Source organism: Strix uralensis, chromosome 8 (genome assembly GCF_047716275.1).
Source record: "Strix uralensis isolate ZFMK-TIS-50842 chromosome 8, bStrUra1, whole genome shotgun sequence".
In the NCBI taxonomy this organism is placed as follows: Eukaryota; Metazoa; Chordata; class Aves; order Strigiformes; family Strigidae; genus Strix; species Strix uralensis.
The window spans coordinates 35591889-35617466 of NC_133979.1; the positions used below are offsets into that span (position 1 = coordinate 35591889).

The following is a 25578-nucleotide window of genomic DNA, read 5'->3' on the forward strand; positions in this document are numbered from 1 at the left end:
TCAGTGCAGGTGAAGGTGGAATTGGTGGGGAACAGAGATCCTCTGATCGTTCATTAACATATAATTTCTGAGGAACCTTATGCAAATGTTACAAAACAACTGATTTTACATATATGTTACTTATGTTTATATATATAGCCATGTATATATATATGTATGTTTTATATTTGTTGTTAATGCAAGTAACGTCAGCCTGTTATAGGAACAGGATGCTTCCCTCACAAACCTTGGACTCTCCTGGTGCCCAGATAAAGAGGAAAAAATTGCAGAGTCAAAATTGGTAGTAAAGATTGAATATCATCCTGCAAATCATGGATTAATTCTGAAATTTTACTAGGCAGGAGATAACAAGCTTTCCTAGTCTCTGCTGAGAGCTAAAAGGCCTCACATTTCCTATAATCAAGAAGGGACTTATTCTTAATCTAAATATGACCTTGACAGCAAGTTCATTTTTCAGAAACCAAACAGCCAGACTCCAGTAGCTGTCTCTGTAAATCCCATCACTTGAAGGACAGTCCCTTCATCTTGTCAGTTTTTCCTTTGGGTGTGATTTTGGTTCATTACTCTTTTAAAAATGTTCATATCACTACCCTTCGAATGGACATCTCTTGGAACTCATTGTAAGCTTTCGAGAAAAATTTCTCAAAAATCTATCTGTGGGTTATTTTGGATTTTTGATTTTTCATCATTTCAACATGGTTTACAAGTACTCCTGCAACATGGATGTTCCAATTTCTATCTAGTGGTAGCTATTATTATCTTTCTATAACACTATAAATGCATAGGACATAATTCTTATGTTTACATTTAAACATAACCTCTCTCACCCCAAAAGTTACCTTACTTGTTCTTGGTCATGCTGGTAACTCCTGCAGTTTGAAAACTGAGTAAGGTAAATAAACATATAAGGTATCACAGAAGGGTAGTTCAGGGAGGAGAAGGAGTGAAACTGAAGAGTGTTCTTGGAAAACACATTGAAGTAAATAACCAGTGTTAAGCTGTTACAAGAGAAGATTTAAGAAGCTATGAATCAGAACAGACAACACTGCCTTAGAAGAAAAGAGAGGCCGCAGAGTGACATCCATTTTAATAAAGAAAGTCCAAAGCTGCCAAGGCAGATTGGAATTCCACCAAGAATGAGGGTTTTTTTGTCACTAGCTTTGAAGGGAATTACATTATGTCCTGTACATGGTGGACGTAAGTTGAATTATATTAGATCAAGCCTTCTGCTCCTCCTCTTATTACAATGCCATCACAATGTTTAAGGTGTCTGAGAATGCAATGCCACGTGAAACTTTAATAAGTTGATTTGCCAGGTGCTGCTTTAGCAGGAGTCATATAATGCTTTTAGTTCTGGAACAGGGGCAATTATATTGACGGGACCTGATTGGCTGTACCTTCATTTTTGGAGTAGGAGATGAACACTTTAGATGCTGCTCTCTGAAGAAATTAGGCACGTCCCACCTGTTCATTTTATTAAAACAGTGACACCTCCACAGGGGTGGGAGAGGTGGGGAGGGGAGTACTGGTCACAGAAGGAATGACAGCTTGGTGTATCTATTCACGCTATTGAATAAACTTCCTGACAACCACACAGGGAAGTTAATTACTGGGAGGCAAATTAACACTCTTGCAAGATAATAGAGAAAACAATAATTATATTAAGAACTCAGGGGGCTAAGTTTTCTTGGCCTTGAGCCTGAAGCTGTAAGCACCATTTTAAAGAAAACCACCACTCTACTGCTCAGGGGCAAATAGTTTGAACCATATTGATTGAAGTCTTTATTCTCAGTGATTAAAAAGCACCTTCAACTGCCAGTGTTTCTGTTCAGACTTTTCACAAGGAGTCTTTCAATTAAGATTTCAAATGAGACTCACTTTGCATTGCAATCAGTCTGTTCTGGTCAACAGAGAGACAGGCTGTGCTACCTGAATGACCTGTGGAATCACGCCTTGGGTGTACCATGTACAACGAGCCTGCAAGGGCTCTGTGATGGGTACTTTCATCCTTCTGAATCAATGCAAACAAAGCTTATTAGAGAGAAAGGTTAAATTTGTTGATTTTATAAATTGAAGAAATCCTCCAGTATTCAGTTTTAGTTCCAGATCTCATTTTTAAGCTTATGCTACATGCATTTGAATTGAAACACAGTAACTGGAAAAGCAGTAATATGTCACCGGACTGCAGTAAGAGAAAACTTCTGTTGGAAACTGTCTTCACTGCGGATGACAGTGTGGGACTCTAAATTTACAGTCTCTCTGCGATGCCAAATCAAACCTACTCATCCTGCAATGTTATTTAAGACTTGGAATCAAAACATAGAGTCTGAAAGTCAGACTGGGCACTTTTCTTCCATTATAATTGCAAGAAGTTTCTTCCGATCAATGTACATATAGCAACATCTATGTTTAAACTGACATTTCCAAACTAAACCTGCAGTTATCTTCCACCCTTTTACTCACTTGTAGTAATTTGGAATAGGTGTAAATGAGACATTTGGTACATTAGCTGTTTTAAAATGTCTGTCTTAGAATGCAGTTTCTCCCTTTTTCTTTCCTCCTGTGTAGAAGGAACATAGGAAACCCTATAAACACCAAGATAATTTTAACCTAGTGATTAAAAAGCAGTCTGTCGTTTACACAAGAGTTATTGAGGGCATTGTTTAGATGTTAGGGTTGTCCTTACTGCTGGTAATAAGGGAGAAGGATAGAACCCAGGTTGATGTCTAGAGGATGTAGTCAATATGCAGGCTTGGCAGCTGGGAAAAATTACCTTTTTACTTGTCAGCTAGGTGACCTTGATTTGAAGATAGTGAGAGGCAATAGAAAGGAATCCCATGGTGTCCACTTTTGCTAAAGCAGTTTTTAGAAAGAATTTGCACCAGAGGAATAGCAAAAATCTGACTTATTGAAATGGCATACAAAGTTATATTAGATTTTTCTGACTAAATAGACAGATTGTTAAGGTTAAACATCACAGACTAAATACAGACTTGATGTAGTTTTGCTGGAGTCATCCATCAGAAAGAACCTGACACACTATAATCACAACAATATTTTAAAATGCTTGTCTGATGGAGAGGAAGAGAAAGAATGAACCACATGAGGGACACTGGTTGCATTCCTTAATGCACTGCTAGGAGATATTAATATAATTCATAATTAAGATGATTCCAGAACTTCATCTGACAACAGTGTATGAAATGATGAAAAAGCTAGTACTTATCTGATGATGCAAACTTCTTTCCCCCAGGTTTCCTGTGTCTTTATGCTGTGATTCACATTTGATCTTGAAGATTTGGATTTGCCATTGGCTCTCATCATAACGCATTCTGTCAACCAGACGTCTAAGATTTCTGTCTTCAGCACTGGACAATCTATTTAAATTTATTTAAATTATTGATTTTTTTTTTTTTAATTTTAACTTTAAATTTAATCTATTTAAAACTAAGTTAAAGATTTAACTTTACATTTTGTTTAACTTACTGGTATTGTGTCTGCTTTATTTAAGCATAAAATTTTTTTTAGCAAATTAAATAAGTGATTACTCTGGCTACATCTGCTGTTTTTTAACTGTTACTCAAACTGACTAAAAGAAAACACCTCAACAGATGTATTACTATGTGCTCAGCATCTAAGAATTTCTACATTCAAGAATGATGACTGTAAAGTTCTCTTTCCCGAGAAATACTAAGATTTGTGTAGATTTGAGATCAAATATGATCACTTGTTATGGATGTATGTATTGACTGACTGTGTGACTGTCATACCCAACCTCTGACTTTGGAACAATCTTAGAATTCCTCCTTTACATCTTCTTTATAGCCTCAATAATCATAAAGGCAATGCTGCCCATCTGTAGCAAATTCATAAGGCTAGCAGTGGGTGTAAATAATTCTCCCCTGAGCATCTGCACTTCCACGTCAGTGCCAATTGTAATTTCTAGTCTTGATTTTACCGTATTTTACCACGGTTTGCTGTCTGGGTATTGTAAACCACCTTCACTGTGAGAACAGGGATATTCATCCTTCACAAGGAACAGCAGAACAGTTTTGAAGCCTGGAGTCAGCACACAGTGTTATTTTATAAAAACATGTAATATGACCACAAATGGTTCATCAATCTTTTGAGAAGTCATGACTCAGATGACTCAGGTGTCTATACAGCAAGACCACCACCAATCCCAAATGCAAAGTGTGAATTGAAACATTTTTTGTCTTTTAGTAGCATTCAGTAGTAAAAATATTGTCCAAGTTTGCATATGAGTTTCTATTGATTAAGGTCTAGATTAACTTCAAGAGTGAGAGAACATTAGTTATTCACTTTTTCCAAGACCAGCATTGGGCTTCTGTTGTGCTTAGTTTTAATAAAACAGATTTGCAGATCTGGGAAGTAGATGTGTTTAGTAGAAAGACTTTCTTGTTTCAAAGTTGGCATTTTGCAGTATACTCATATTTCATATGGGAAAATATGAACTGAAGCAGAAGGGAGACAGTTCTTAAAGTGTATCATCAAAATATGGTGGTTTTCCATATTTTGTGGTTTTGAAGATGGAGATATAAATTCATGACACTATTAAATGGGTAATTCTCTAAATCTCGCTGAAAATTATGGAACGGTGGAGATGATCTCTCCTATTACTTTCTGTAGATTTTACATAAAAGTAATTATAGAAGATGCAAATGCTACCCCCCAAAACAGAATGGGCTGCCTGGACGTCCTCATCTTTAGTATTACTGATATTTAATTCAGTAATAAGCTTATCATCTCCTCTATTAGAACCTGCTTTCTACAACCCTTTAAATCCAATTCTTTTAAACAAGGGATTTGGGGAACATCATTAATTCAATCATTAGAAAGAAATGGAAAAAAATAATTGAACTGAGGAAGCAGGACTCTGAAGTCTTCAAAAGCAATCTATGCTGATGCAAACAAGAAAACTTTGGTAACTTTCTGTGTAGTGCTATACATTAACTGAGGATTCAGATCTAATTTTTAGGTGAGCCTTTCAAAACTGGGGATTTTTTCAGATGATTTTAAGTCAGTACATGTAAAGGGTAACCAATGCTCAATAGCAAGACATCCTGGAGTTATTAGGGAATTATGAAATGCATTAGACATGAAGTCCAAATCCACTGAATCCAGGGATTTAAGAAGAAATTGCTTGCAACAGCAATTCACTTCAGCTCATACTTTGCAATCAAATGATGGAGGATAGATGCACAATGAAAAATAGTTTCAGCAAATATTAATGTGAAAGTTAATATCAATTTACTTTGGCTGTACTCACACCACTTGCACTTTCTGTGATACTGAAACTTACCTTTTGAAATATCTCTATAAAGCAGATACAGAAGTGACTGAAAAAATCAAAAACACATTTTGAGAAGAGAAGTTTGTCTTTTAAAGCTGTAGAAGGATACATTTCAAAATATTTACAGGATGACTTCTGATGTTTAATTATGCCTGTGAAGCCACACGTCTGTTAGCATAAACAGTTTTGGTGTTCAGTGGGCCAAGTTCTTCAAGGTCCTAGATGGCTCTGGCTGTGATCTATCTAAGCTGATGCTGAACATTTAAGCACACAAGTCAAATCTATGAAGTTAGCGGACTACAGATGATTAAAATAAGCACGTATTTCAGCACTTCACTAAATCACCTTTAAGTCCAAGTGTAGCAGTAAAATTTCTGTTCAATTTTTTGCAGGCATGCTATTTCTTTCCATAGTATTTTTTATTTAAACTAAATGTTTGAAAGAATAACTTTTCAATTTCAAAGCTACTTTGAAAATATACCTAATAATATTTGTTGTAAATCTTCCAATCCCATGACTTTCAAGGAAATATTCCAAAAGAGATATCATTACCTTCAAGGGGAAAAAAAACATCAACTGTTCATCACTTTGGAAATATGCAAAGACAAGGCAGCGAGCTGCCATTGCATGTCAGCAATGTGAAAATAAATGCTTCGATGGAAGATTTTACTTTCATGTTTCCAAGAGATCTCATAAATGGTAGCATTAAAAAAAGAATTATGAAAATGCACTTTGGCCATCTTCTATTGTTTGAGCAACCCTACCATTCATGTCCTTATTTATTTTAATAGACTTTTTCATTTAGAAAAATGAAAGTAAGTTGCAACATGAACTGTTACAAATTTCTTTTAGATGTCACTGAGCAGACCACTTTAAAAGAAAATTGCTGTCATTTAAATTGTTTAAATGAAGTGACCAGATTTCCAAAGGCACTCAGCAGTCAACCACACCAGGATTATGGTACAGACAATGCATGATCATATTGTTATCCTTGCTGTCAGAATTCAGAGCCTGTGGATATTTTTATGGATCTTCATATCTTTCATGTGTTTTAAGGGTCATAATTTCTGTAAAACACTAAATTACCAGTCAGTCATTGACAGAGTTGTATGTTAGAATTTGCTTCTTTTTACATTAAGTCTTGTCAAGAGAGTCCCAAAAACTTCCAAAATTTGTGATGTATAACAAGACAACATATTCACTAACACCATTGTCAACACTGCTGTAACCATAACCTGTGAAAGTCTGACATACTTCAAAATCTGAGAATTTTTTCAAGGAATCTTTTGATGTTCTTTACTGTGTGAAACTTATTAGCATTTGAGTGCTTAGATCAAAGGTTTTTCCTGAAATGGAAGGATAAAGTTTACTGAAACGATGAGGTAGGAGTAGGAGCAGGGCAAGTACATGCTCCTAGTATTACAGGCAGAAGGGGTACAGGAAAATTGGCAATATTAAAAGAACAAACACATTGAAAAGGTGGGGCAGGCTACAGGCATACTACTGATGATTAAAGTGGTACTTTAACTAATGTAGGTGGATTCCATGTTCTGGAATCTCAGAGAAACATAATGGCTTGTGATAACAGCAGGACAACTAGATTATCTAGTTGTCCTTTTAGGCAACAGATTCTTGTGAAAGGCTAGTTTCATGCACATTAAGAAAGGGCAAATGAAACACTGATTGATTCCATTAGAGGTGATATTTTTAGGCCACTTGTTAGATGATAAGAACACTCCTTCTTGGAATTATGTTCTCAGAGAGAACTTTGCTTACACGTTAATTCAGTCAAAGGCCTCAAGAAACTAATGAAATCTGTTAATAAAGGTTGAACAGCTTCAGCATGGATTTTTGATAAGGAAACAGCTGCTCATTTGCAAGGGTAGTATCTGAGTCTGGAGGACACAAGATATGATAAAGAATAAGCAGATGGTTCAGAGTAAACAATTTAAAGTAGCTCTTGTAATTTCTTTGAGAACTTAGTACATACGCTGATATTAAGATGTTATATGAAGCTTGTTGAGCTAATAGTGATCAAGTACATATTGCTGGAGGGCAGCTAGAGAGGTGAAAAAGGCAGACAGATTTACTGAGAGATAAATAACATACTGGTCCATGTCCTCCAAAATGAAATGCAAGTAGTTAAAAGGTGCCAGAAGAGCCTGAGTGAAATGAAATCTGCACATAACAATGAACGACACACTCTGAACTGGAATATGTTTTATAATTGCTCAAAAGGGAATAGTAACTACCAGAAAACCCAAATTACAGACCAGAGTCTTCCTATGCGATAACCAGGAAAATTCTTTGATGACAGAATAACAGAATGGTTGAGGTGGGAAAGGACCTCTGGTCCAAACTTCTGCTCAAGCAGGGCCACCTAGACCCAGATGGTTTTTGAATATCTCCAAGGAGGGAGACTCCACAACCTTTCTGGGCAACCTGTGCCAGTGCTTGGTCACCCTTACAGTGAAAAAGTGTTTCCTGATGTTCAGTGGGAACCTCCCATGTTTCAGTTTGTGCCCATTGTTTCTGGTCCAGTCACTGGGAACCACCAAAAAAAGCCTGGCTCCATCTTCTTCACACCCTCCCTTCAGGTATTTATCTACATCTGTAAGATACCCTTGAGCCTTCTTTTCTCGAGGCTGAAGAGTCCCAGCTCTCTTGGCCTTTCCTCATAAGAGAGGTGCTCGAGACCCTTCATCTTCGAGGGCTCTCTCCAGTATGTCCATGCCTCTCTTGTACTGGGGAGCCCAGACTGGACACAGCTCTCCAGGTGTGACCTTACCAGTGCTGAGTAGAGCAGAAGGATCGTCTCCCTTGACCTGCTGGCAACACTCCTCCTAATGCAGCCCAAGATACCATCAGCCTTCCTTGCTGCAAGGTCACATTGCTGGCTCACGGTCAACCTGGTGTCCACCACATATTTTTCTTTCCCATCTCATGATTTAAAAGGTAAAACAATAATGTAAACTACCTAATTTTGAAGAGAGCAGTAGGCTATAGAGAAAAAAGTCCTGCTTTTTTTTTTTTTTTCCTTTTCTTTATTTCTGAAAATTCAGATAGAGAGTTTCAAAGATACAAACTAAATTTAGCTACCCACTGATTTCAAATCAGATTTAGGCACTGAAGAACTGCCATTTTTTTCTTTAAAAAAAATCTGTTCTTCAGTTGTTTTATCTTGAACAAACAGAAGGAGAGATAACACTGACAGTAAACAAACCAACTTAAATAGAATATTTACTTCTTCCTCTTTAGGCTAAATTCTGTCCACAGATAATGTGCATGACCTCAAGTGAATCCAGTAAGTTTTACAGGTCTGTATTAGGGGACAAAATTTGTTTCTGGATTCAGAGGACTGTTTTGTTATATGTAAGGTAAGGAAGGGTTTGGAAGGCAGAAAAGTTAGGTAAGTAATACATTTGTTTTAACTTTACTTGAATCCAGAGTTCATAGTGTCAGAGAATGGAATTCATTCGTTCATTCCTCTGCAGTTATAAGTAGACTATATGGGCCAGTAGTTAGTACTCTGGTTTATCCTGCCCCTTGTCTACTCAAACTCTTAATTACTATATAATCTGGCCTTCTTGCACCCTACTCTTTTCTAGTTAATTTATTTATATTATAAATTGATTAGAATAAAAGAACATCCTCTCCTCTCAAAAGGTGACTTCTACAGATTTATATAAAGACTAAACAATATATATTCCACGTCAAAGGTATGAAATATCTATTTAAAACATTAGTTTTGTTTAACAAAGGGCACTTCTGTTCTCAGAACATGCTATTGACATGAATCAGATCATGGTGATATTTGTTGACAGTGTTTTTCATGTTGCACAAGCTCTACATTTTTCAGAATATGTTTGTAATCACTGTGGCTAGAAAAGCTTACAGACCACATGTCACAGTACTTGAAGAGCTGTTCAGACTGTAATACGTGGTTCATATAGGGAGGTTGAATGGGCAATGACTGAGCTATCTATCCAAAGTTCACATGATGACTTTTTTCAACAAAGTACAGACCCATCCACATACAAGGTTCCATATCTCGTCTTTCCATGAACATTTTTATGCAAAGATTTTTGTAAGTTAAAAGTATAGATTTTGTAAGCTACCTATGAGATGTGGAAGTCATGCTTCCAAGGGCTAAAGAGTGGGTGTGGCATATGTTTTAATGATGTTAATAATCTATATTTCACACTTTTTAGTAACCACACTTGCTAGCAATTACCTAATTGACAGATGTATGTGAAGTTACCATTTTAGTGATTCACACAACATAGCTAAAGAGCCTTTTTTAAAAGCACAGAATATAACTCTTACCCATTTTTCCCCTGACATTCATGTCTCAGTCCTGAACATAGGACTATACATGTAGCTGACAACTATTCAAACTTGTAAGTAGTTCGATGCCCCCATATAGCCTGCTATAAGAATCCTCCACGGATTCAGGTATGTGTGCTCTTTCAGATTAACTAAAATTGCTGTTAAGTAGGTGCCATCAAATGACATTCTTTAGGCATTGAATAGTATCACATCCCATTCAAATAGGAGAAAATACGGTAAACAAAACTGTGCCCTTTTGTAGAGTCAACACGTTTGTCCTAGTCTGCAAAGTAGTAAATGACAACATGACTCCAGAAATGCTTAAAGGTGTCAAAATAGTCACTGGGAAAATGTATTTTAACATACACAAAGCCAAAACATAAATTCATGCTTTTGTAATCAGAGAAGTCTGTGATACTCCAAGAAGTAATATTGTAAATTTTGGTGTCTTCCTAAGGGTGAGACCAGGGCTTGGAAAAGGGCCTGAGATCTTCCAAACAGACTCAGATTTAGGCATCAGGTCTCACTAAAAGTTACAATTGAAATTTTAACTGAAATAGGGTCTTTTGAAATCCTCAACCTTGAATTGAGAAATCAGTCTTTAACAATAAAAGAACAAATAGAAGAAATGAATGTATACAATATACTGTTCACAGCTAAGTATTGTACTGATATTTCTTCTTCTCTCCCACACTTTTCCCAGAATCACTGACTAGTCTTCTTCCCTCTCTCTTTTACTGACTTGTTCTCTTTCTCCAACACAACTCAATAAAAACTGTGATTTTTTCTTTTTTCTGCTTTTTCCTTATCTCCCTCATTTTATTTTTTTTTTTTTTCTTGGTGATTTTTCCCAGGTCTGCTGAGCTCTCCTTACTTTTCCCACCATCTGGCTAGACAGCTGTTACTGATATCACCGAGTGAGTGAGTTGTGAAAACAGTTGTTCAGAAGCTGATTTTACCTGCAGTTCCCATTCTCTATGGGACTGGAAATTCTGATGATCAGGACAGGTGAAATGATGTATGAAACAAAATTTGGTGGTTTAAAGAAAACTAATGTGGCACAGACGTGTTGTAGAGACAACATGGATAGGTCCATTTAAACAGAAATCATACGAAGAAGCAAGTTGCCAGCTACAATGGATGAACTATTGACTACTTGGTAAATCAATGGCCCATATGCTCTCCATGTCAGCTTCATGGTGTTGCTGGAGGAACAGGATAAAGGAGAAGTACAGGAGAAACTTTGACCCAACACTAAAAAATGGATGTGAAATGAAGCAGCTGTTTCAGCTGCATTACCGAACAAAAATATGGAATACCCATATAAAGTGTATAATCTCACTTTGTTACTCATTTGTTCTGCTTTCTGCCTCATGCAGTACACTTCTTGCTCCAACAGGGACAAAGTCCTCACAGCCCTGGGCTCCACAAAGCATAGAAGATGAATACTCAAACACAGCTGCATAAATCCTAATGTAATTATACAGACTGCTGATCATCATAAGGTGAGGACAACACTTCTTTTCAGAAAGCTATAATAATTAAAACTTGGATCCAGGATGCATTTAAGTATGTTTAGCTTTAGATGTATGAAGCATTCTGGAGATTTCAGATGGAGTCTGTTGTATAAATACTTTTTGTGACACACAGCCAAACAGACAAAGAATTTATAAAACATCTCACCAGATTCTTCAAATTCACTGTTATATGCATTCCAAGTCTCACTTATGCGGAGCAGATTTTCTTCCATGGCTTGAATGTCCATATAGGGACAGTTGCACTCAGGGAATTTGGGACCACACTGACACCAGCAGTCATTGTCCTTGCAGATGAACTCCCCCTCTGAATTGCAGGCAATATAGCTCAGAGCTGCCTGGACAAAATGTTCTTGCAGATACTCAGGCAGGATGACCTGAAGACCTGAAGGAAAAAGAGTATTATGTTATTAAACACAAAGGAATGCTTGAACCAAGCAGCTTCCCCAGCCTGTTTCACAACAAACAAACAGTTATGAAAAAGGAAACTATATGGCTTTTTTAGGACAATTTACACATACGTCTAACATTTGCACTATGTCATATATTTCCTTTCTTAAGAATTAATTTCAGAAATATTCTTCACATTTCTCTCTCAGTATGGAACATCCATCCCACTAATTGATAACCCGTGTCCTCAGAGCATTTACTGGTGCGATTTCTTTCTAAGGGGATTGTCGAAAACAGAAAGAAAGGACTACATCAACTTCTTCTTGTAAAGAATTGCTGAATGAACAGCCTCAGCTGTAAAAGCTTTGCAGTAGGGAAGCATGTAGCTGAATTATAATCTTGGTACTAGCAGCTAATGCAAATTTCTGAGAGTGCTGATGAAGGGAAAGCAGCCCTGAAAGACAGAGTAAAGAGACAGCATAATCAGAAAAAGAGGTGTGAAGGTAAATATCTCCATTCTGTATTGGACTTGTTTTCCATATTGCTTTTGACACAACAAGATATAGCTTATCTAAATAATTCTAGTTATCTCTTCATGATTCTGTAGAGACAAACTAAGAATGGGAAAAATTGAGTTGGAGGAAATTTTAGAAAAATAAAATTTGGCTGATCTTTAATTTCTTATTCACTGGTATTTAATTGCTAAAGGACAGTCAATTGGATGTGATGGGTAGGGCTATAAAACCTTGAGAAAGAAAATTAATTCTTAAATCTACTAAAGCTTTAGCCTGGAGAAAGAGTGCACGGTCTAGCTCCTATGGTGTTTCAAAAACTCCTGCTATGTCGCAGATCCCTTTGCAAAGTGTTTTCACACTTTACCTTGCCATGACATGCAGAGGCCTTGCAAAAGCATGTCACACTGATGTATCAGAACCGCAGAGCTAATGAATCAAAAATTCAGAATATTTGAGAGCTGAAATTTAGACTTACTCATCTGAAAATTTTGACCACTGTTTACATGATCCCAGTGATGGGAATGAATCTTTTATATAGAAGCATTTTAACTAACTAGCTGTCAGTCACTGTAGCTACAATAGTAATCAACCAGTCAGAAAGCCACTGCAAGGTACATCACAAATTTTTATTTATTATTTGTTGGCTTTTTCTGTGGCAAAAATAATCTCTCTAGAACCAGTGGAGCTTATTTGTGGGCCAAGTAATTTATCAGCATATGGATTGGTTATTTGTGATGTAGGTTTCCTCTACATAGGCACTTGGGCAATTTCATAGAGATTTATCCCTTATTTTTAGGTACATAAAAAAGACAGCTCTAACAGTAATTTCATAACCCTTCCAAGTCAAAAGTCATATCACAACTGCTAAAACCAGGTCTGTCTGTGCTTCATTCTACCTCATGCCACAAATTGTACAATTCTGTTGTTACCTGATTAAACTTTTCAATGTACTTGTGTATACTTGTGAAAAGCCTTGGAATTGCAAAAGGAAACAAAAAGCCAGACAGATCAGCAAATGTGAGTCTTGTTCAATTCTTCCATGATAATTATGAAATAGTTTGTGCAGTTCTGATAATTTATTTCTCATAATGACAATCCAATGGCATGCATCAAACCACTGTCTGAGGGATGCAAAAATTATTTTCCAAATTTTAGCTGATAAACATTGTGCATATGCTGGAAACCATTAAAAAACACAAAATATTTCTGTAAAAATTTCATTGCATCCCAGTGAAATTCTTTTTAAAAAAATATATACTGTCTCTGAAATCATTGTATGATTTTATGGCTTTTAAGCTATTCTGGGCAGAGAGAAAGGAAAAGGAAAAAAAAGCACATGGATGTTTTAAACAGAAACATTTTATTCCCTGACAGCCATTCTTAATAGTCAGCAACAACTTCACATTATATGTCCAACTGATTTATGAACCAATATGACAAATTTTTAAAACTGGAAATAATTGTATAGCTACCTGTAACTGCAAATTAAGAACTGAATTCTTCCCTCGTTGTATAGACACAGAGGTACACACAAGTACATAAATTAAAGAGAAATTAGTCTGTTTTCATAGTAATAAGTTGTTCATTCTACATTTGTGTCACTGAAAAAAAGGCCTAATACCCTAGAGGGTGACTTTTCAAAAATGTTTATGTACCTAATATGCAGGTCGGGATATGCATCTACTGGAATTAACAGAAACTGAATTAGAAATATGCCTCTTTTCTTCCTTTTCCTTTTCCTTTTCCTTTTCCTTTTCCTTTTCCTTTTCCTTTTCCTTTTCCTTTTCCTTTTCCTTTTCCTTTTCCTTTTCCTTTTCCTTTTCCTTTTCCTTTTCCTTTTCCTTTCCCTTTTCCCTTTTCCCTTTTCTTTTTACTTTTCTTTTTTCCTTTTCCTTTTCCTTTTCCTTTTCCTTTTCCTTTTCCTTTTCCTTTTCCTTTTCCTTTTCCTTTTCCTTTTCCTTTTCCTTTTCCTTTCCCTTTCCCTTTTCCTTTCCCTTTCCCTTTCCCTTTTCCTTTTCCTTTCCCTTTCCCTTTTCCTTTCCCTTTTCCTTTCCCTTTTCCTTTTCCTTTCCCTTTCCCTTTCCCTTTCCCTTTCCCTTTCCCTTTCCCTTTCCCTTTCCCTTTCCCTTTCCCTTTTCCTTTTCCTTTCCCTTTCCCTTTTCCTTTCCCTTTCCCTTTTCCTTTTCCTTTCCCTTTCCCTTTTCCTTTTCCTTTTCCTTTTCCCTTTTCCCCCTTTTTTTCCTGTTCCTTTTTTTTCCTCTTTGTCCTTTTTCTTTTCCTTTCTCATTTTTGCTTTTGTTTGCTTTCTTTTTTTTAATGTATAATTACTATTATTTGTCTAATGAATGAGATGCCTAAATTTTCTTAAAAGTCCCAAGAGGAACCATTGCACTCTTCATTATTTAGAGTCTTTGAAAAATCTATATCCTGCTCTTCTGGTGACTCCATTCATTTTAGTGGGACAACTGCATGATGTATAAGCTACTACTCAGTATGTACAAAGCAGGCTGAGCACACTAAATGTCACTCCCTGCTTGGTGGAATCTGTGGGAATTCAGGCTGTTTAAAAGGTGTGCAAGTGGTTGCTAAATAGGGCTGTAAAATGTTAACAGCATTATTCAAATTATTTTGTGATGTGTACAGAAATTGTTTCCATTTCAAAGGCAACATGAGTTACTGACATTTCCTTCACTTTGTCTAGAATGTACTTATTGCGCACACACAAAAAATTAGGAAAATGACCTTTTATGAGGTGGAAGAAAGAAAAACAAATAGTGTGATAAATGTCATCCTGTTCCAAAACAAATTAATGAAATTGCACCTACATACCTTGCAACTGAATCTTATTTTCAGGACTCTGAACCAGAACAGAGCTGACAGAATCTAGGTTGTCATAGTTACTGCAGCCAAGAGGACCAGTCCGCGTTTCTGTTACCTGATGGTAAGGGAATGGAAAAGCATTTGCTGTATTATTCAAAACAGACTGAGGAGTTCTGAAGCTCATTTCGTAAAGTTTCCCTTTAATTCAGCTGGTGGTACATTTCAGATTTAATGAAGGTGAAATAGCTTGATTTAATTACGAAAAGTATGACTGCAATGTTTTACCAGTACCACAAACTTTGGGGAGTGCTATTTCTGTTGCAGAGAATCCTTACAAGTACTTTAGCTGACCAACAGTCTAAAGATGGTTTATTTCTTCGTAGCTATGGGAATTAGAATGAGTTTACCAAACATAATTCATAAAAATGCAGACTGTGATTTTTCACTAATGACACTTGTGCACATGGCAACTCCTTGCTGAAATCATGGGAAAAAACTTTGACTTTTCCTGTGTAGCACAGCAGGATTCAGAAGTAAAAACCTTTTATGAGCTGTATTTATAATGGTGGTAGCAGTGGGATATTTTTCATCAAAGGCCTAAAATAAGTTTAGGCATAAAACTAAAGACATCCTGCCTATTGTAATGACCAAAACCATGACCACAGAATCAAAATACAGCTAAATTCATTAAAACAGAATCACCACAAGTAGAGCTCTGACTTAACAGTTGAGGATTATGCTTGGCAACGAGCAGTTATTTAAATGAGTAAATGCAATTTTTTTTTTTTTAAAAAAAAGCAAGTGATTTATATGCTTCATGGAATATTATAGATAATTCTTAAGTATCAACAAAATAATTATAAAGGCTAATTTATTTTTTAAGTGTTACCTTAAGCTAAAAAAAAAAAGGGTCTAATGTAGTTTCTCAGCAATGAAGCACTGCAGCTTTTGAAGCAATGCTGTGATGCCCAGAGGGCAGGGGTTTTGCCTCAAGTTAAAAACACAAACACTTAGGATAGTTTGGGGGGGATGGGTATACCACGATCTCACATTTTTTTAAACTGGATTGGGTGCAACTCTCTTATACCAAGACGAGGCAGAAAGAAGAATGTGGAAGTGGAATAAAAGTAATACAAACAGATCCAGAGCAGGAAATGCTGGCCATGGGGTACGGTCCCAGTCTCCTTTACTGCCAAAGTACATCCGACCCCTCTATATATCCCCTCACAAACTGCTCCCAGACACTATCCTGGAACTTCTTAACTCTCTTCCTTTTACCATCTCAGAGGTTGTGGCCAGATTTACCTTTATTTGGTGATCTGCCTCAGTTTTGAATACAACCACTTCTATTTTCTGTTACTTCAGGTATTGTATTTACCTCTGGATCTCCTGAAGAATAAGCCTAAATTATAGGGACAAGGAGCTCATTTCCAAAATACACACCTCCACCAAGCAGCTATATGACATGCAAACAGACAACTAACATCAATTCTTACGAACAGAAGGTAGCTTGCTGTTTTTAACAATCTATTTTGAAAAGAGTATGAAGGTTTGCTAAAATAACCCATGAATGTTCATGTTGCTTAGGATTGCCTGGCTCTCTTACAGTCTGTGCTACCACCAGCATGTGTAGGTGGCTTCAGCTGGATCATGCTATTCTTGAAACCACCGAGATTTCACTTTTTCCAATTAAATTGCACTTTTTTTTAGTTTGCACTTTTGCAAAGCAAATACAAAATCTTAGGCTGTTCCAAGCTCTTGGCACCTTTCCGTCACTTTGAACTAGTGTTCCTGCGAGTGGAGAAGGAGAGCCTTTGCAACGCCAGCAGTCGGTGGAGAGGACACACAGAACTGGCTCCAGCCAAACCTGTTAGCAGAGTGCCAGTTGCGCAAGGAAATGAGATGGAGTCAGGATGTCTCCTCCCTGCACATATTTGGCAATCTTTAATATTTATGTCAGGGCCAGATTTACTATGTTTTTTGCTTAATCATCTTGAATCAGCACAAAGATTCTTGCATGGGCATAAGATTTGGCTTGGACATGGCTGGAAAGACAATTTTGATTTACCTGTGATCCTTCAGTCCTCTCCCTCTCCCAACAAGTGGTCTAAAATTCCATTCTAAAATCTCATTTTTTGGGTAGTCCCCTCCAGCCCATATACAGAATCCTAATCTGTTTATACAGTAACAGTCACCTACATTAAATAAGGTAAATAACCAGAAGACAATAAGAGAGGTGATTGTTGTTATGAGTTTTATCTTAGTTCTGAAAGATTATGCTCAACATTTCTCTATGCAATTCTTTATTTAAAGATCCATTAATTTCAGTGTTATTCTATTTTGTATATTATTATTATTATTCTTTTTGACTATTTGTGTATAAGGCAATGCAGCTTCATAAAGTTATATGAAATGTATAAACTATAAAGCCAATTTTACAATTCCTATCCATTCTTATCATTCTTATGCCTCCTGAAATCACAAAATAAGGAAGGTTATTAAGTATCTTTATAATTATTGCGTCCCTTTTTGTTCATGCATCTTCATTCTTCATTTGGATTATGCAAAACAGAGGTAGAGCCTACCACTGTTTTGATGATGGGAGTGATAGCACTTGGTGTATTTAGATGTGCCAAGAGGCAGAATGGGGAAAAATCATCATTAAATAGCTTTTTTGACTTTTAGAGACTGGTTATATAAATCCACTGATTTAAAAGAAAACTACATATATGAAAAAAACTGGGTGCAGTTAGGTTTTGAGATGATTTACAAACATTCATGATTGTTATAGGTAAGCAATAAAATACTGTTCTAACAATAGCAATAATAAATAATGCTCTATAAATAGAGCAGTAAATAAGGACATTTTTCAAGGTTTGTTTTCACTCAAATCTATATATTTGTATTATTCATTCTTTTACTTTTCCAAGTGCCTTCACCTGGCACTGTCAAGTCCTTTGCTCTGGTACTCTTAGCCTCTGCACAGAACATACATTGCAAGAATAAAATTGAAATCCCAATAAACAATAAAGAAAGAGTAAAGCAGGTAAAAATCACCCAAACTCCAATGTTCTGTGGATGACACTTCTAGTCAGAGGTCAAAGCAAGGTAGTTACATATGCTTTTTTATACTCTGTACAAATCCAGTCAACAAAGATTGTAAATAAGAAGAACAATTTGAGTAGTTGATTAAAGAAAGCCTCACTTTTCTGTCAAATTTTCTGATAAAATGCAAGGATTTCATTTTGAGATAACTTATTTTCATAACTAAGAAGACTACAGATGGGAAAAGAAAGGTCCAAATGTATTAATTCTGGGTTGATCCAAGTGTTAGTGAAATCGCTGATGTTTTTACTTTTTTTTTTGATTCAGGAGCAAGAGAAATAAAATTAGAAGGGCAATGGAACTTCTTTAATTATCTTCCAAACAGAGAAGTGTGACTATATTAAGTCCTGAGATCACAGCTGAAAAGTGTTTTGTCTGAAAGTGTACAAAAAAAGATAAACCAGAAAGGAGAGGGAAAGGTAAAATTTAAATATAGGGTGTGCTAAGAAGCTAGCATAGTTCAGAAGTGATTGCATATGAGCAAAGAGCATCATAACCACATACTTGTTTTGTAAGAACTAGACCTGCAGTCCATAAAGAACGCTAACTCACAAAGCAAAATACCACAGAACAAACTTATTTAATAACCAAAACCCCCTAAGAACCAGTAACAAAATATGTGTGAAACCATCTGACATGAACCAGGCAGGCTATTCTCAAGTGCCTTGTTTTCAAAGATTATCACAGAACAGGTTTCCCTGGGCAGCAGGGTTTTCAGTTCCCAGAAATAAACTATAACATTTGGCATTAATGAGACAAATGCCTACAGTTTTCAGTCAGTTAAATCTCATAACCATGGTGATAACGACCCGATTATAAGTGCACTGAGAACATATCTCCTAGCACTTAAGCAGGGCTGAATTCTTGTGATATCAGTGGGTAGTATTTCCCTGGGAAACAGTGTGCTTTTTTTGTCCATGATAATTAAGCCTATAGAAGGCTTTCCTAATAAAAGGGAAATATATTTCTGCAGAGACTTTGTTCCTGGTGCGTCCTTTTAAATGCACATAGCCAATATTCCTAACTACATGCCCATGCAGAGGTGGTGTGCTGTCTTGCATAAAGGACTATCCTCTTCAGCAAGACCCTTTAAAAATTTATTTGGCTTCTAAGGAAGATAACTAAGCCAACACAAAGGAGGATGAGATAATGCTTCTCACCTCAAACTAGGCAACTGCATTCATATGTGTACAAACCTCTTTAATATTTTAAACATTCAAATAATGATTTTGAGCAAACTTATCATATATACATGACTATTCACGGAAGAAGGTCTCTTCTGAAAGACTGGTGCAGACAGAAGAAAGGGCAAAAGTATGGAGCAGGGAGAAGCCGGAATTCTTTAGGATTCTCCTGTATGACTCTCCTATCAACCTCACCTTCAGGACTTGTCTTCCAGCCCATGTGTTCCCACACATTGTCATCCCTGCACATTCTGCGGACAGTGCTCATTTCACCTAAAAAAAAGTTGATCAAATGAATAGGAACTAAATGTACTTTCTATTTAGAAGTGGATCTCCTGCCAACTTTCTTTTTTTTTTCCCCCCAGGCTGGACAGTTTTTCACAAAAGCACCTTTCTTTCAGCACTTTGCCTTACCACACAATAGTTGCTGCTCTCCTGCCCTACTTGTGTCATTGAGCATATTAAAAGACTCCCACTAATTAGTGTGTAATTAAAATAAGTCAAATCTTCTGAATGTTTCAAGCACTGACACTTATCATGTTACCAGCTAGATGAACGTTTCTGAAGGAGGTAGAAGACAAACAGCACCCACAATGTCAGGGATTGGATTAATGTTTTAAAATTTTTTTTTTTAATTGCCAGCATTCTAAAACAATACCTCATAGGCATGTAACATGTTCAACACATTTTCTAGCATAGGACTGACTTTTTAATTTGAAGAGCCCACTAACTCAGGAGACCTGGAATCTCTCCCATCGTATTTTTCTATCATCTGCTGTTGTGAGATGGAACAGGAACAGTAAACTCGATCTTTCTGTAAATGAAATAAATTGCAAAATTTCCATTAACTCCATTAGCAGTGGAATAATGACTTCTTTCAAGTTTTTGGGCAAGGAGATGACTTTCAATTTCACTGAATGCAGCAATAAAACTTCCCAAGAGATCAGTATAATCCCTCCATTCCCTCTCCTTTGTTTCTACACTCTCAGGAATTTACTGTGAACTAAACTACTACATTACAACAACAGTGAAACTGAAGTGTATTATCCCTACATAAAGCATTAAATACCTCGGAAATCAGAATATTCTAGGAACTGGAAATTAACTCAGACTATCTGAATTCTGCTCTGTTGTTACATTTGTTTAAAATGTTATGATTTTTTAAGGCTGTTTAGGTTCATCTGATAGGGAGCAATCACTAGTCTGTTCAGGTCTATTCTCCACTGTCTCAGAGAGCAATTTATTATCTGTAAATTCTAGGAGAATCCACCAGAACATCGAAACAAATCTTTGAATCTATGCTGTACCACATGAAAATTAGACAAGAAACCAGAACTGTCAGAAATATCTCAGTTCTGAACCAGCAGGAAACATATGTAGGTTCAACTAACTTCTAAAAATACTTGAGACAGGGGTCAGGGAGGGAGGAGAAAATGATTACTCCTTATTCTGTTCACTCTGCAGACTGTGTAACACTCCTGAGGCTATGGAAATGGGAAGTGAGGATTTACCCCAGCTGAAATCACTGGCAGCATTGACAATTCTGGCATCCCAGCCACAGCTTTGCCTTTTCAAGGACATTTTAAATCCAGTGCATGTCAGGTGCCATGTTCCTACGTATCCTTATGTAAAGCAACAGGGAAGTTTGCAGGAAATGAGGCCGTTGAAAAAACAGTCAGGGCAGCAATACCAGAGCTTTTATTTCCTGCAGTTTCAGAAATCAGGAGTGCATCAGCCTCTTGCAGAGAATAAGGACAGGCATTCTCAGAAAGAACAAGTTATCTCTTTTAATTAATCTTGAAGAATAGATGAGGGTGAAGTTCTCTTATAGAGAAGTAATAGACTTCGCAAAAACATAATAAAAGCTGAGAATTTTGTTTCGGTTTACATTTAGATCCTTCTGCTTTCCCACATCTTACTTAAATGACTATTAATATTAATTTTTCACAACTTTTATTGCCTAAAGAGACAGATGAGCAACAAACAATAAATGAAATCTATATATTTTGTTAAAAAGATAAAATTAGAAACAAAAAGGACAGCACATATACAAATTGAAATAATATTTCATGTTCATAAAAAAATCAAGGTATCTGCAGAAAGCAAAACCAAAGAAGCTTACTGAAGTAAAGGCCAATTCCTAACCCTCCATCCTTTTCCAAACATAACTCTGTTACTATATGAAGGACAAAAATCTCCAAAGAAATCTTGGGGCACATGCTGTAAAGGGGGACACCATCTCCCTACGTTTAGCTCAACTGCAAAATCCCATCCAAGGATTTCCCAAAAGTATTAGGAATAGGATTTGTATCTTAATGGCTCAGTTCCAATATGCAGTGCTGAAGCTACTGGGATTTTTCACTGTCCCCCCATTAGTTTCGAGAAGACAGCATGATCTGGTTATTTATAAGACTCACAGATATTACTAGTTATAATACTATTGCAGTTGAATGAAAAATCATTTTCTTAGGTTGGGAAAGTATGAATAAAAAAATATAGTCCTTCCTGAATAAGAGTAAAATTTAAAATGTTCTTTTTCTTTGTGAAGCAACGGGAAAACGAAAGTGTAGGTGAATCTTTGGGTAATTTGGAAACATTTTACCTTTAAAGTGGTCAGGTTGAAATGGATATATTTTGAGAGAAAAAATAAGAATAACTTGTGGTAGAGAAAATATAAGTGCTAAAGGTTAACATTAGGACCTAAAAATAACATGAAAAGGATTTAGTCTTTAAGTTCAAAAATTAAAGTGATAAGGAAAGGTTAATTAAGAACCAGATTTTCCATGGAGATCCTACCTGTGATTATATATTTCTGTGCAATTCTAAAACTTAGTTGCAATATTATTTTTGGTAATATCTGTAAAAATTTTCTAATTTAAGCTATTTCCGGATCTTTTATTTCTTCCCCTGGAGTGCATGTAAATTCCTGTTTTATTTTTGCTGTCCATAGCGCTACAATTCCTAGCAGTCTGTACCTCACTTACTGTGACATCTGCAGCAGGACATTTTTCATGTCCACTTTATTTTACCATACTCCAGTCAAACTACCCCTTATGGGGTTGTCATTCTAACCTCTCAAAAGAAATCACATTACTGTCCATAACGTGCACGTCTGCTGGCTTGCTCTCTGCCTGGGTCACATCTATGTTTTTAGGGATTTATTTTTAGGTTGTATCTTCACTCCTTCCCACCCGTTTATTCCCTCTGGTAAATGATTATAACACATTTGCCCTTTTTGTCTCATTGGTACTGCCAACTCTCAATTTATAGTTTCGGAAAACTCTTGTTTTTATGCTGCTGGTTTTTACATGTTTTCCTGTATATTTGAAGGACTACTTACAGAGTTAACAACTACAACTGATCTATAATTTAATCATTAAATCCCTGTCAGATGTTCAAACTAAAGGGAAATGCTTGGATCAATTTTTTTAGAAAAGAGAAGCATATGGATGCTTCCTCGGTGTTAGGTCTAGTTTAGGTGTATTGCTCTATAACTTTGATTATGCTGCTCCATTACTATTACACAGTTTAATCTGTGGTGAAAGCAAATCTTCACCTTTAAATCCCACAAATTTATGAAAAAACATGGAAAGAACATCTGAGAGTGGAATCTGATTCCAAATATTGCTGCAGTAAGTATGTGTATCATGCATATATTCTATCATGGCTATACAGTATATGACTCCTACCCAAAGTAGGCCAATAGGATTGCCAAACTTGTTCACTGTATAAATTATAACAGACAGGATTCAGAAATCAAATCTCTGGTGCTTACCTTTTAAACTATATGTATATGTTGTTTGTTAAATATTATTCGATAGGAAAAAAAGCCAACTTCAAATATTTATCTGCAATTGCATTTGAAACTCCGATCAAGGACCCATAACAAACGAGCTAAAGCATGGTAAACCACAAAGGACTTAGTGCTGAATCTATTCTGAAGCATACACATTTGCTGATGTTTTCTAAATCATTTGAGTGAGTTAAAGGAGCAATGCTCATAATCAAAGCTAATGTAAGCAAGCACTCAGGAACTCATTGCAATACTCAAGAGTGCTGGGTGCTTACTTTTAAAAATAAGCCACAGCTTTTATATCATCCAAGCAGTTCTGAGGACTTGACTTGTGAGATTCTCACAAGATGTAGGGAATCTTAGTTGTATTTTGGCTCACTGTCATACAGACTACTTCTGAATTCACTGTAGTGCTGAAAGTTAAGGAAACGTTTCAGGGTTTGTCTGCAACAGGTTAAACCCCAGCAGTCAAAAAAGAATAAAACCGGTCCTCATTTACCATGCTTAATCTTCATATGGAAATTACTCATAGCAAAAATATCTCCCAAGTCTCCCTATTTCTATCCCAGCTGCTAGTCTGGAATGCAGAACCATCAACGTTCACAGGCTGGTTTCAGACAGAAGTAGTTGAGGAAGCACCAGGTAAGAATGACTGGGAAAGGAGGCAGTTTATTTGGGATATTGGCTTTCTCTGTTATGTCACCTTGCTGCAAGCCCAAGGTGTGGGTGAATACACCAAACCTTAGGGTATATTTGATTAAGATATAAACATTCACACAGTTCTACCTAGAACTCTCTACTATGAACCAAACAATTATTTTAATAATTGTATGTATATAAATAAAAATTACTTTTCAGGTAACAATTTTCACAGAAAACTTGCTGATGTGATAATGACTACTATTCTAGATAAAAAGAAAAAAATAATAAGAAAGGCATGGCAAGAGGAAAGAAACAAATTTGCAAGAGAAGAACCAGGGGAAAGAAAAATGTTTGGTTAAAAAAAACCCATAAACTCGTAACACTTTTACCAACAAAGAATAAATTCCCTTTTTTATTACCTTTTTTATTCTCGGGACCAACTGTATTCCAGATAGTTCTATTGCCTGTCTGCTATAGATTGGAAAGGAGGACTGAATCCAGGTTTTTCAGTTCAGTCAAAATTTATTGGAAATAAGAGTTGGTAGTTGTGTTCTGTACACAGTCTGATCTTTCAGATTTGGTCTGTCAACATACATGGAAAAAAAGATCATTTCTTTTACACCTAAGTCCTGGCACATATGCACAAGTCAAGTGGAGAAGCCTGTAGCATAAGAACTGAGCTGATTTTGGTTATGCCCATCCTTAAATATAGAAACTTTTAATGTCAAACTCTAAAAAGTCTGAAGATTATAGAAACTGTCTTTAGTGAATGAGAACTGGGAAGGTGTAGGTACCAAAGTATATTTTCATTATATCCCTTAAAGTTTTAATGAACACACAAAAAGTGATAGAGAAGAAAAGAAAGAGTATCTCTGTCCAAAATTGCACATCACATCAGGAGGTGGAAACTTCAAATCAGAATCCAGTGTTTTACTCAGAAGAACAAAAGTAAAACTGGATTCATAAGTTTGCTGAGTTTGACAAAATAATCAGAATACTCATAACTGCAAACATACTAAATGGTACTCAAGTATTTCTGTAAATTTACACTAATAAAGACCATTACAAAATTGAAACACAGAAAATTCAAACCAAAAAGCCATCTTGAGAGGTAAGAATTACCTCTGGATGGAAAATGCCTGTAGACATACCAAGATCCTACATTTTCATCAAGAAAAACCAGATCCTCCCCAGTGTATATCAACATTGTATTTAGTGGAATATTTTGGATTTGCACCATGGACGTTTCCATGCTTTTGAGAGGTGAAAATACCTCTGGCACATGGCATTGAGCATGTTTCATCAAACTGCTGTTAGACCTTAACTCATTCACCATTTATAAAGACTCATGAATGAAAACACTGACTGCTCTTTGGAAAGTTTTGGCTAATAACTGAGTGATTCTCAATATTGTTATTTCATGAACTAAACAAAAAGAGAATTTTTAATGTACAGAAGACTGCTCTTAGAATTAGGCTCCAGGGACAATGTTATCCAGACAGACCACTGTGCCTAGCTGGAAAATTGTTCAAATCATCCTGATTCATGGGAATAGAAAGCCCTATCAAATATCAAGGCCTGTTCATTAAGGCATACATGAATGTGTCCTACTACGGATCTTGCATTGATACAATTTTTGTGAAAAATGTTTAGAATATTGAATCTTGTCCAAGGGCTTTTTTTATTAATTTCTTTCTGAACCTGACATAGATGAGACAACGCCTAGGGCAAAGAATGATGTATCATAAAGGCAAGTGCATTTCTTCAACCAAAAAATAGAAAAAGAGAGAGCTAGAGTTGCTATGAGCGTGACAATCTAGGGGAAGAGGGAAGTTCAGAAGAAGGAGGAAACGAATAGAGAGTAGCGCTTATTATCAGTACTGTGGAGTCCCGTGGAAGTGGAAGGGCTTTGTTCTGCTCAGAATTGAAAGGAACTCTGCTTCCTGCAGGT

General features: G+C 36.3%; 1 protein-coding gene across 2 annotated transcripts in view; it reads right to left on the bottom strand.

Annotated features, from left to right (window-relative positions):
- The window catches only part of BRINP3 (BMP/retinoic acid inducible neural specific 3), a 225150-nt gene that overhangs the window by 54182 nt on the left and 145390 nt on the right, over positions 1–25578 (bottom strand). For both annotated transcript variants that reach the window (XM_074877282.1, XM_074877281.1), the window contains 2 exons: positions 14913–15018; positions 11327–11563 (listed from right to left, as the gene is read on the bottom strand). In XM_074877282.1, coding sequence (XP_074733383.1) covers positions 11327–11563; positions 14913–15018 — 343 coding nt within the window. The remainder of the gene's footprint in view (positions 1–11326; positions 11564–14912; positions 15019–25578) is intronic.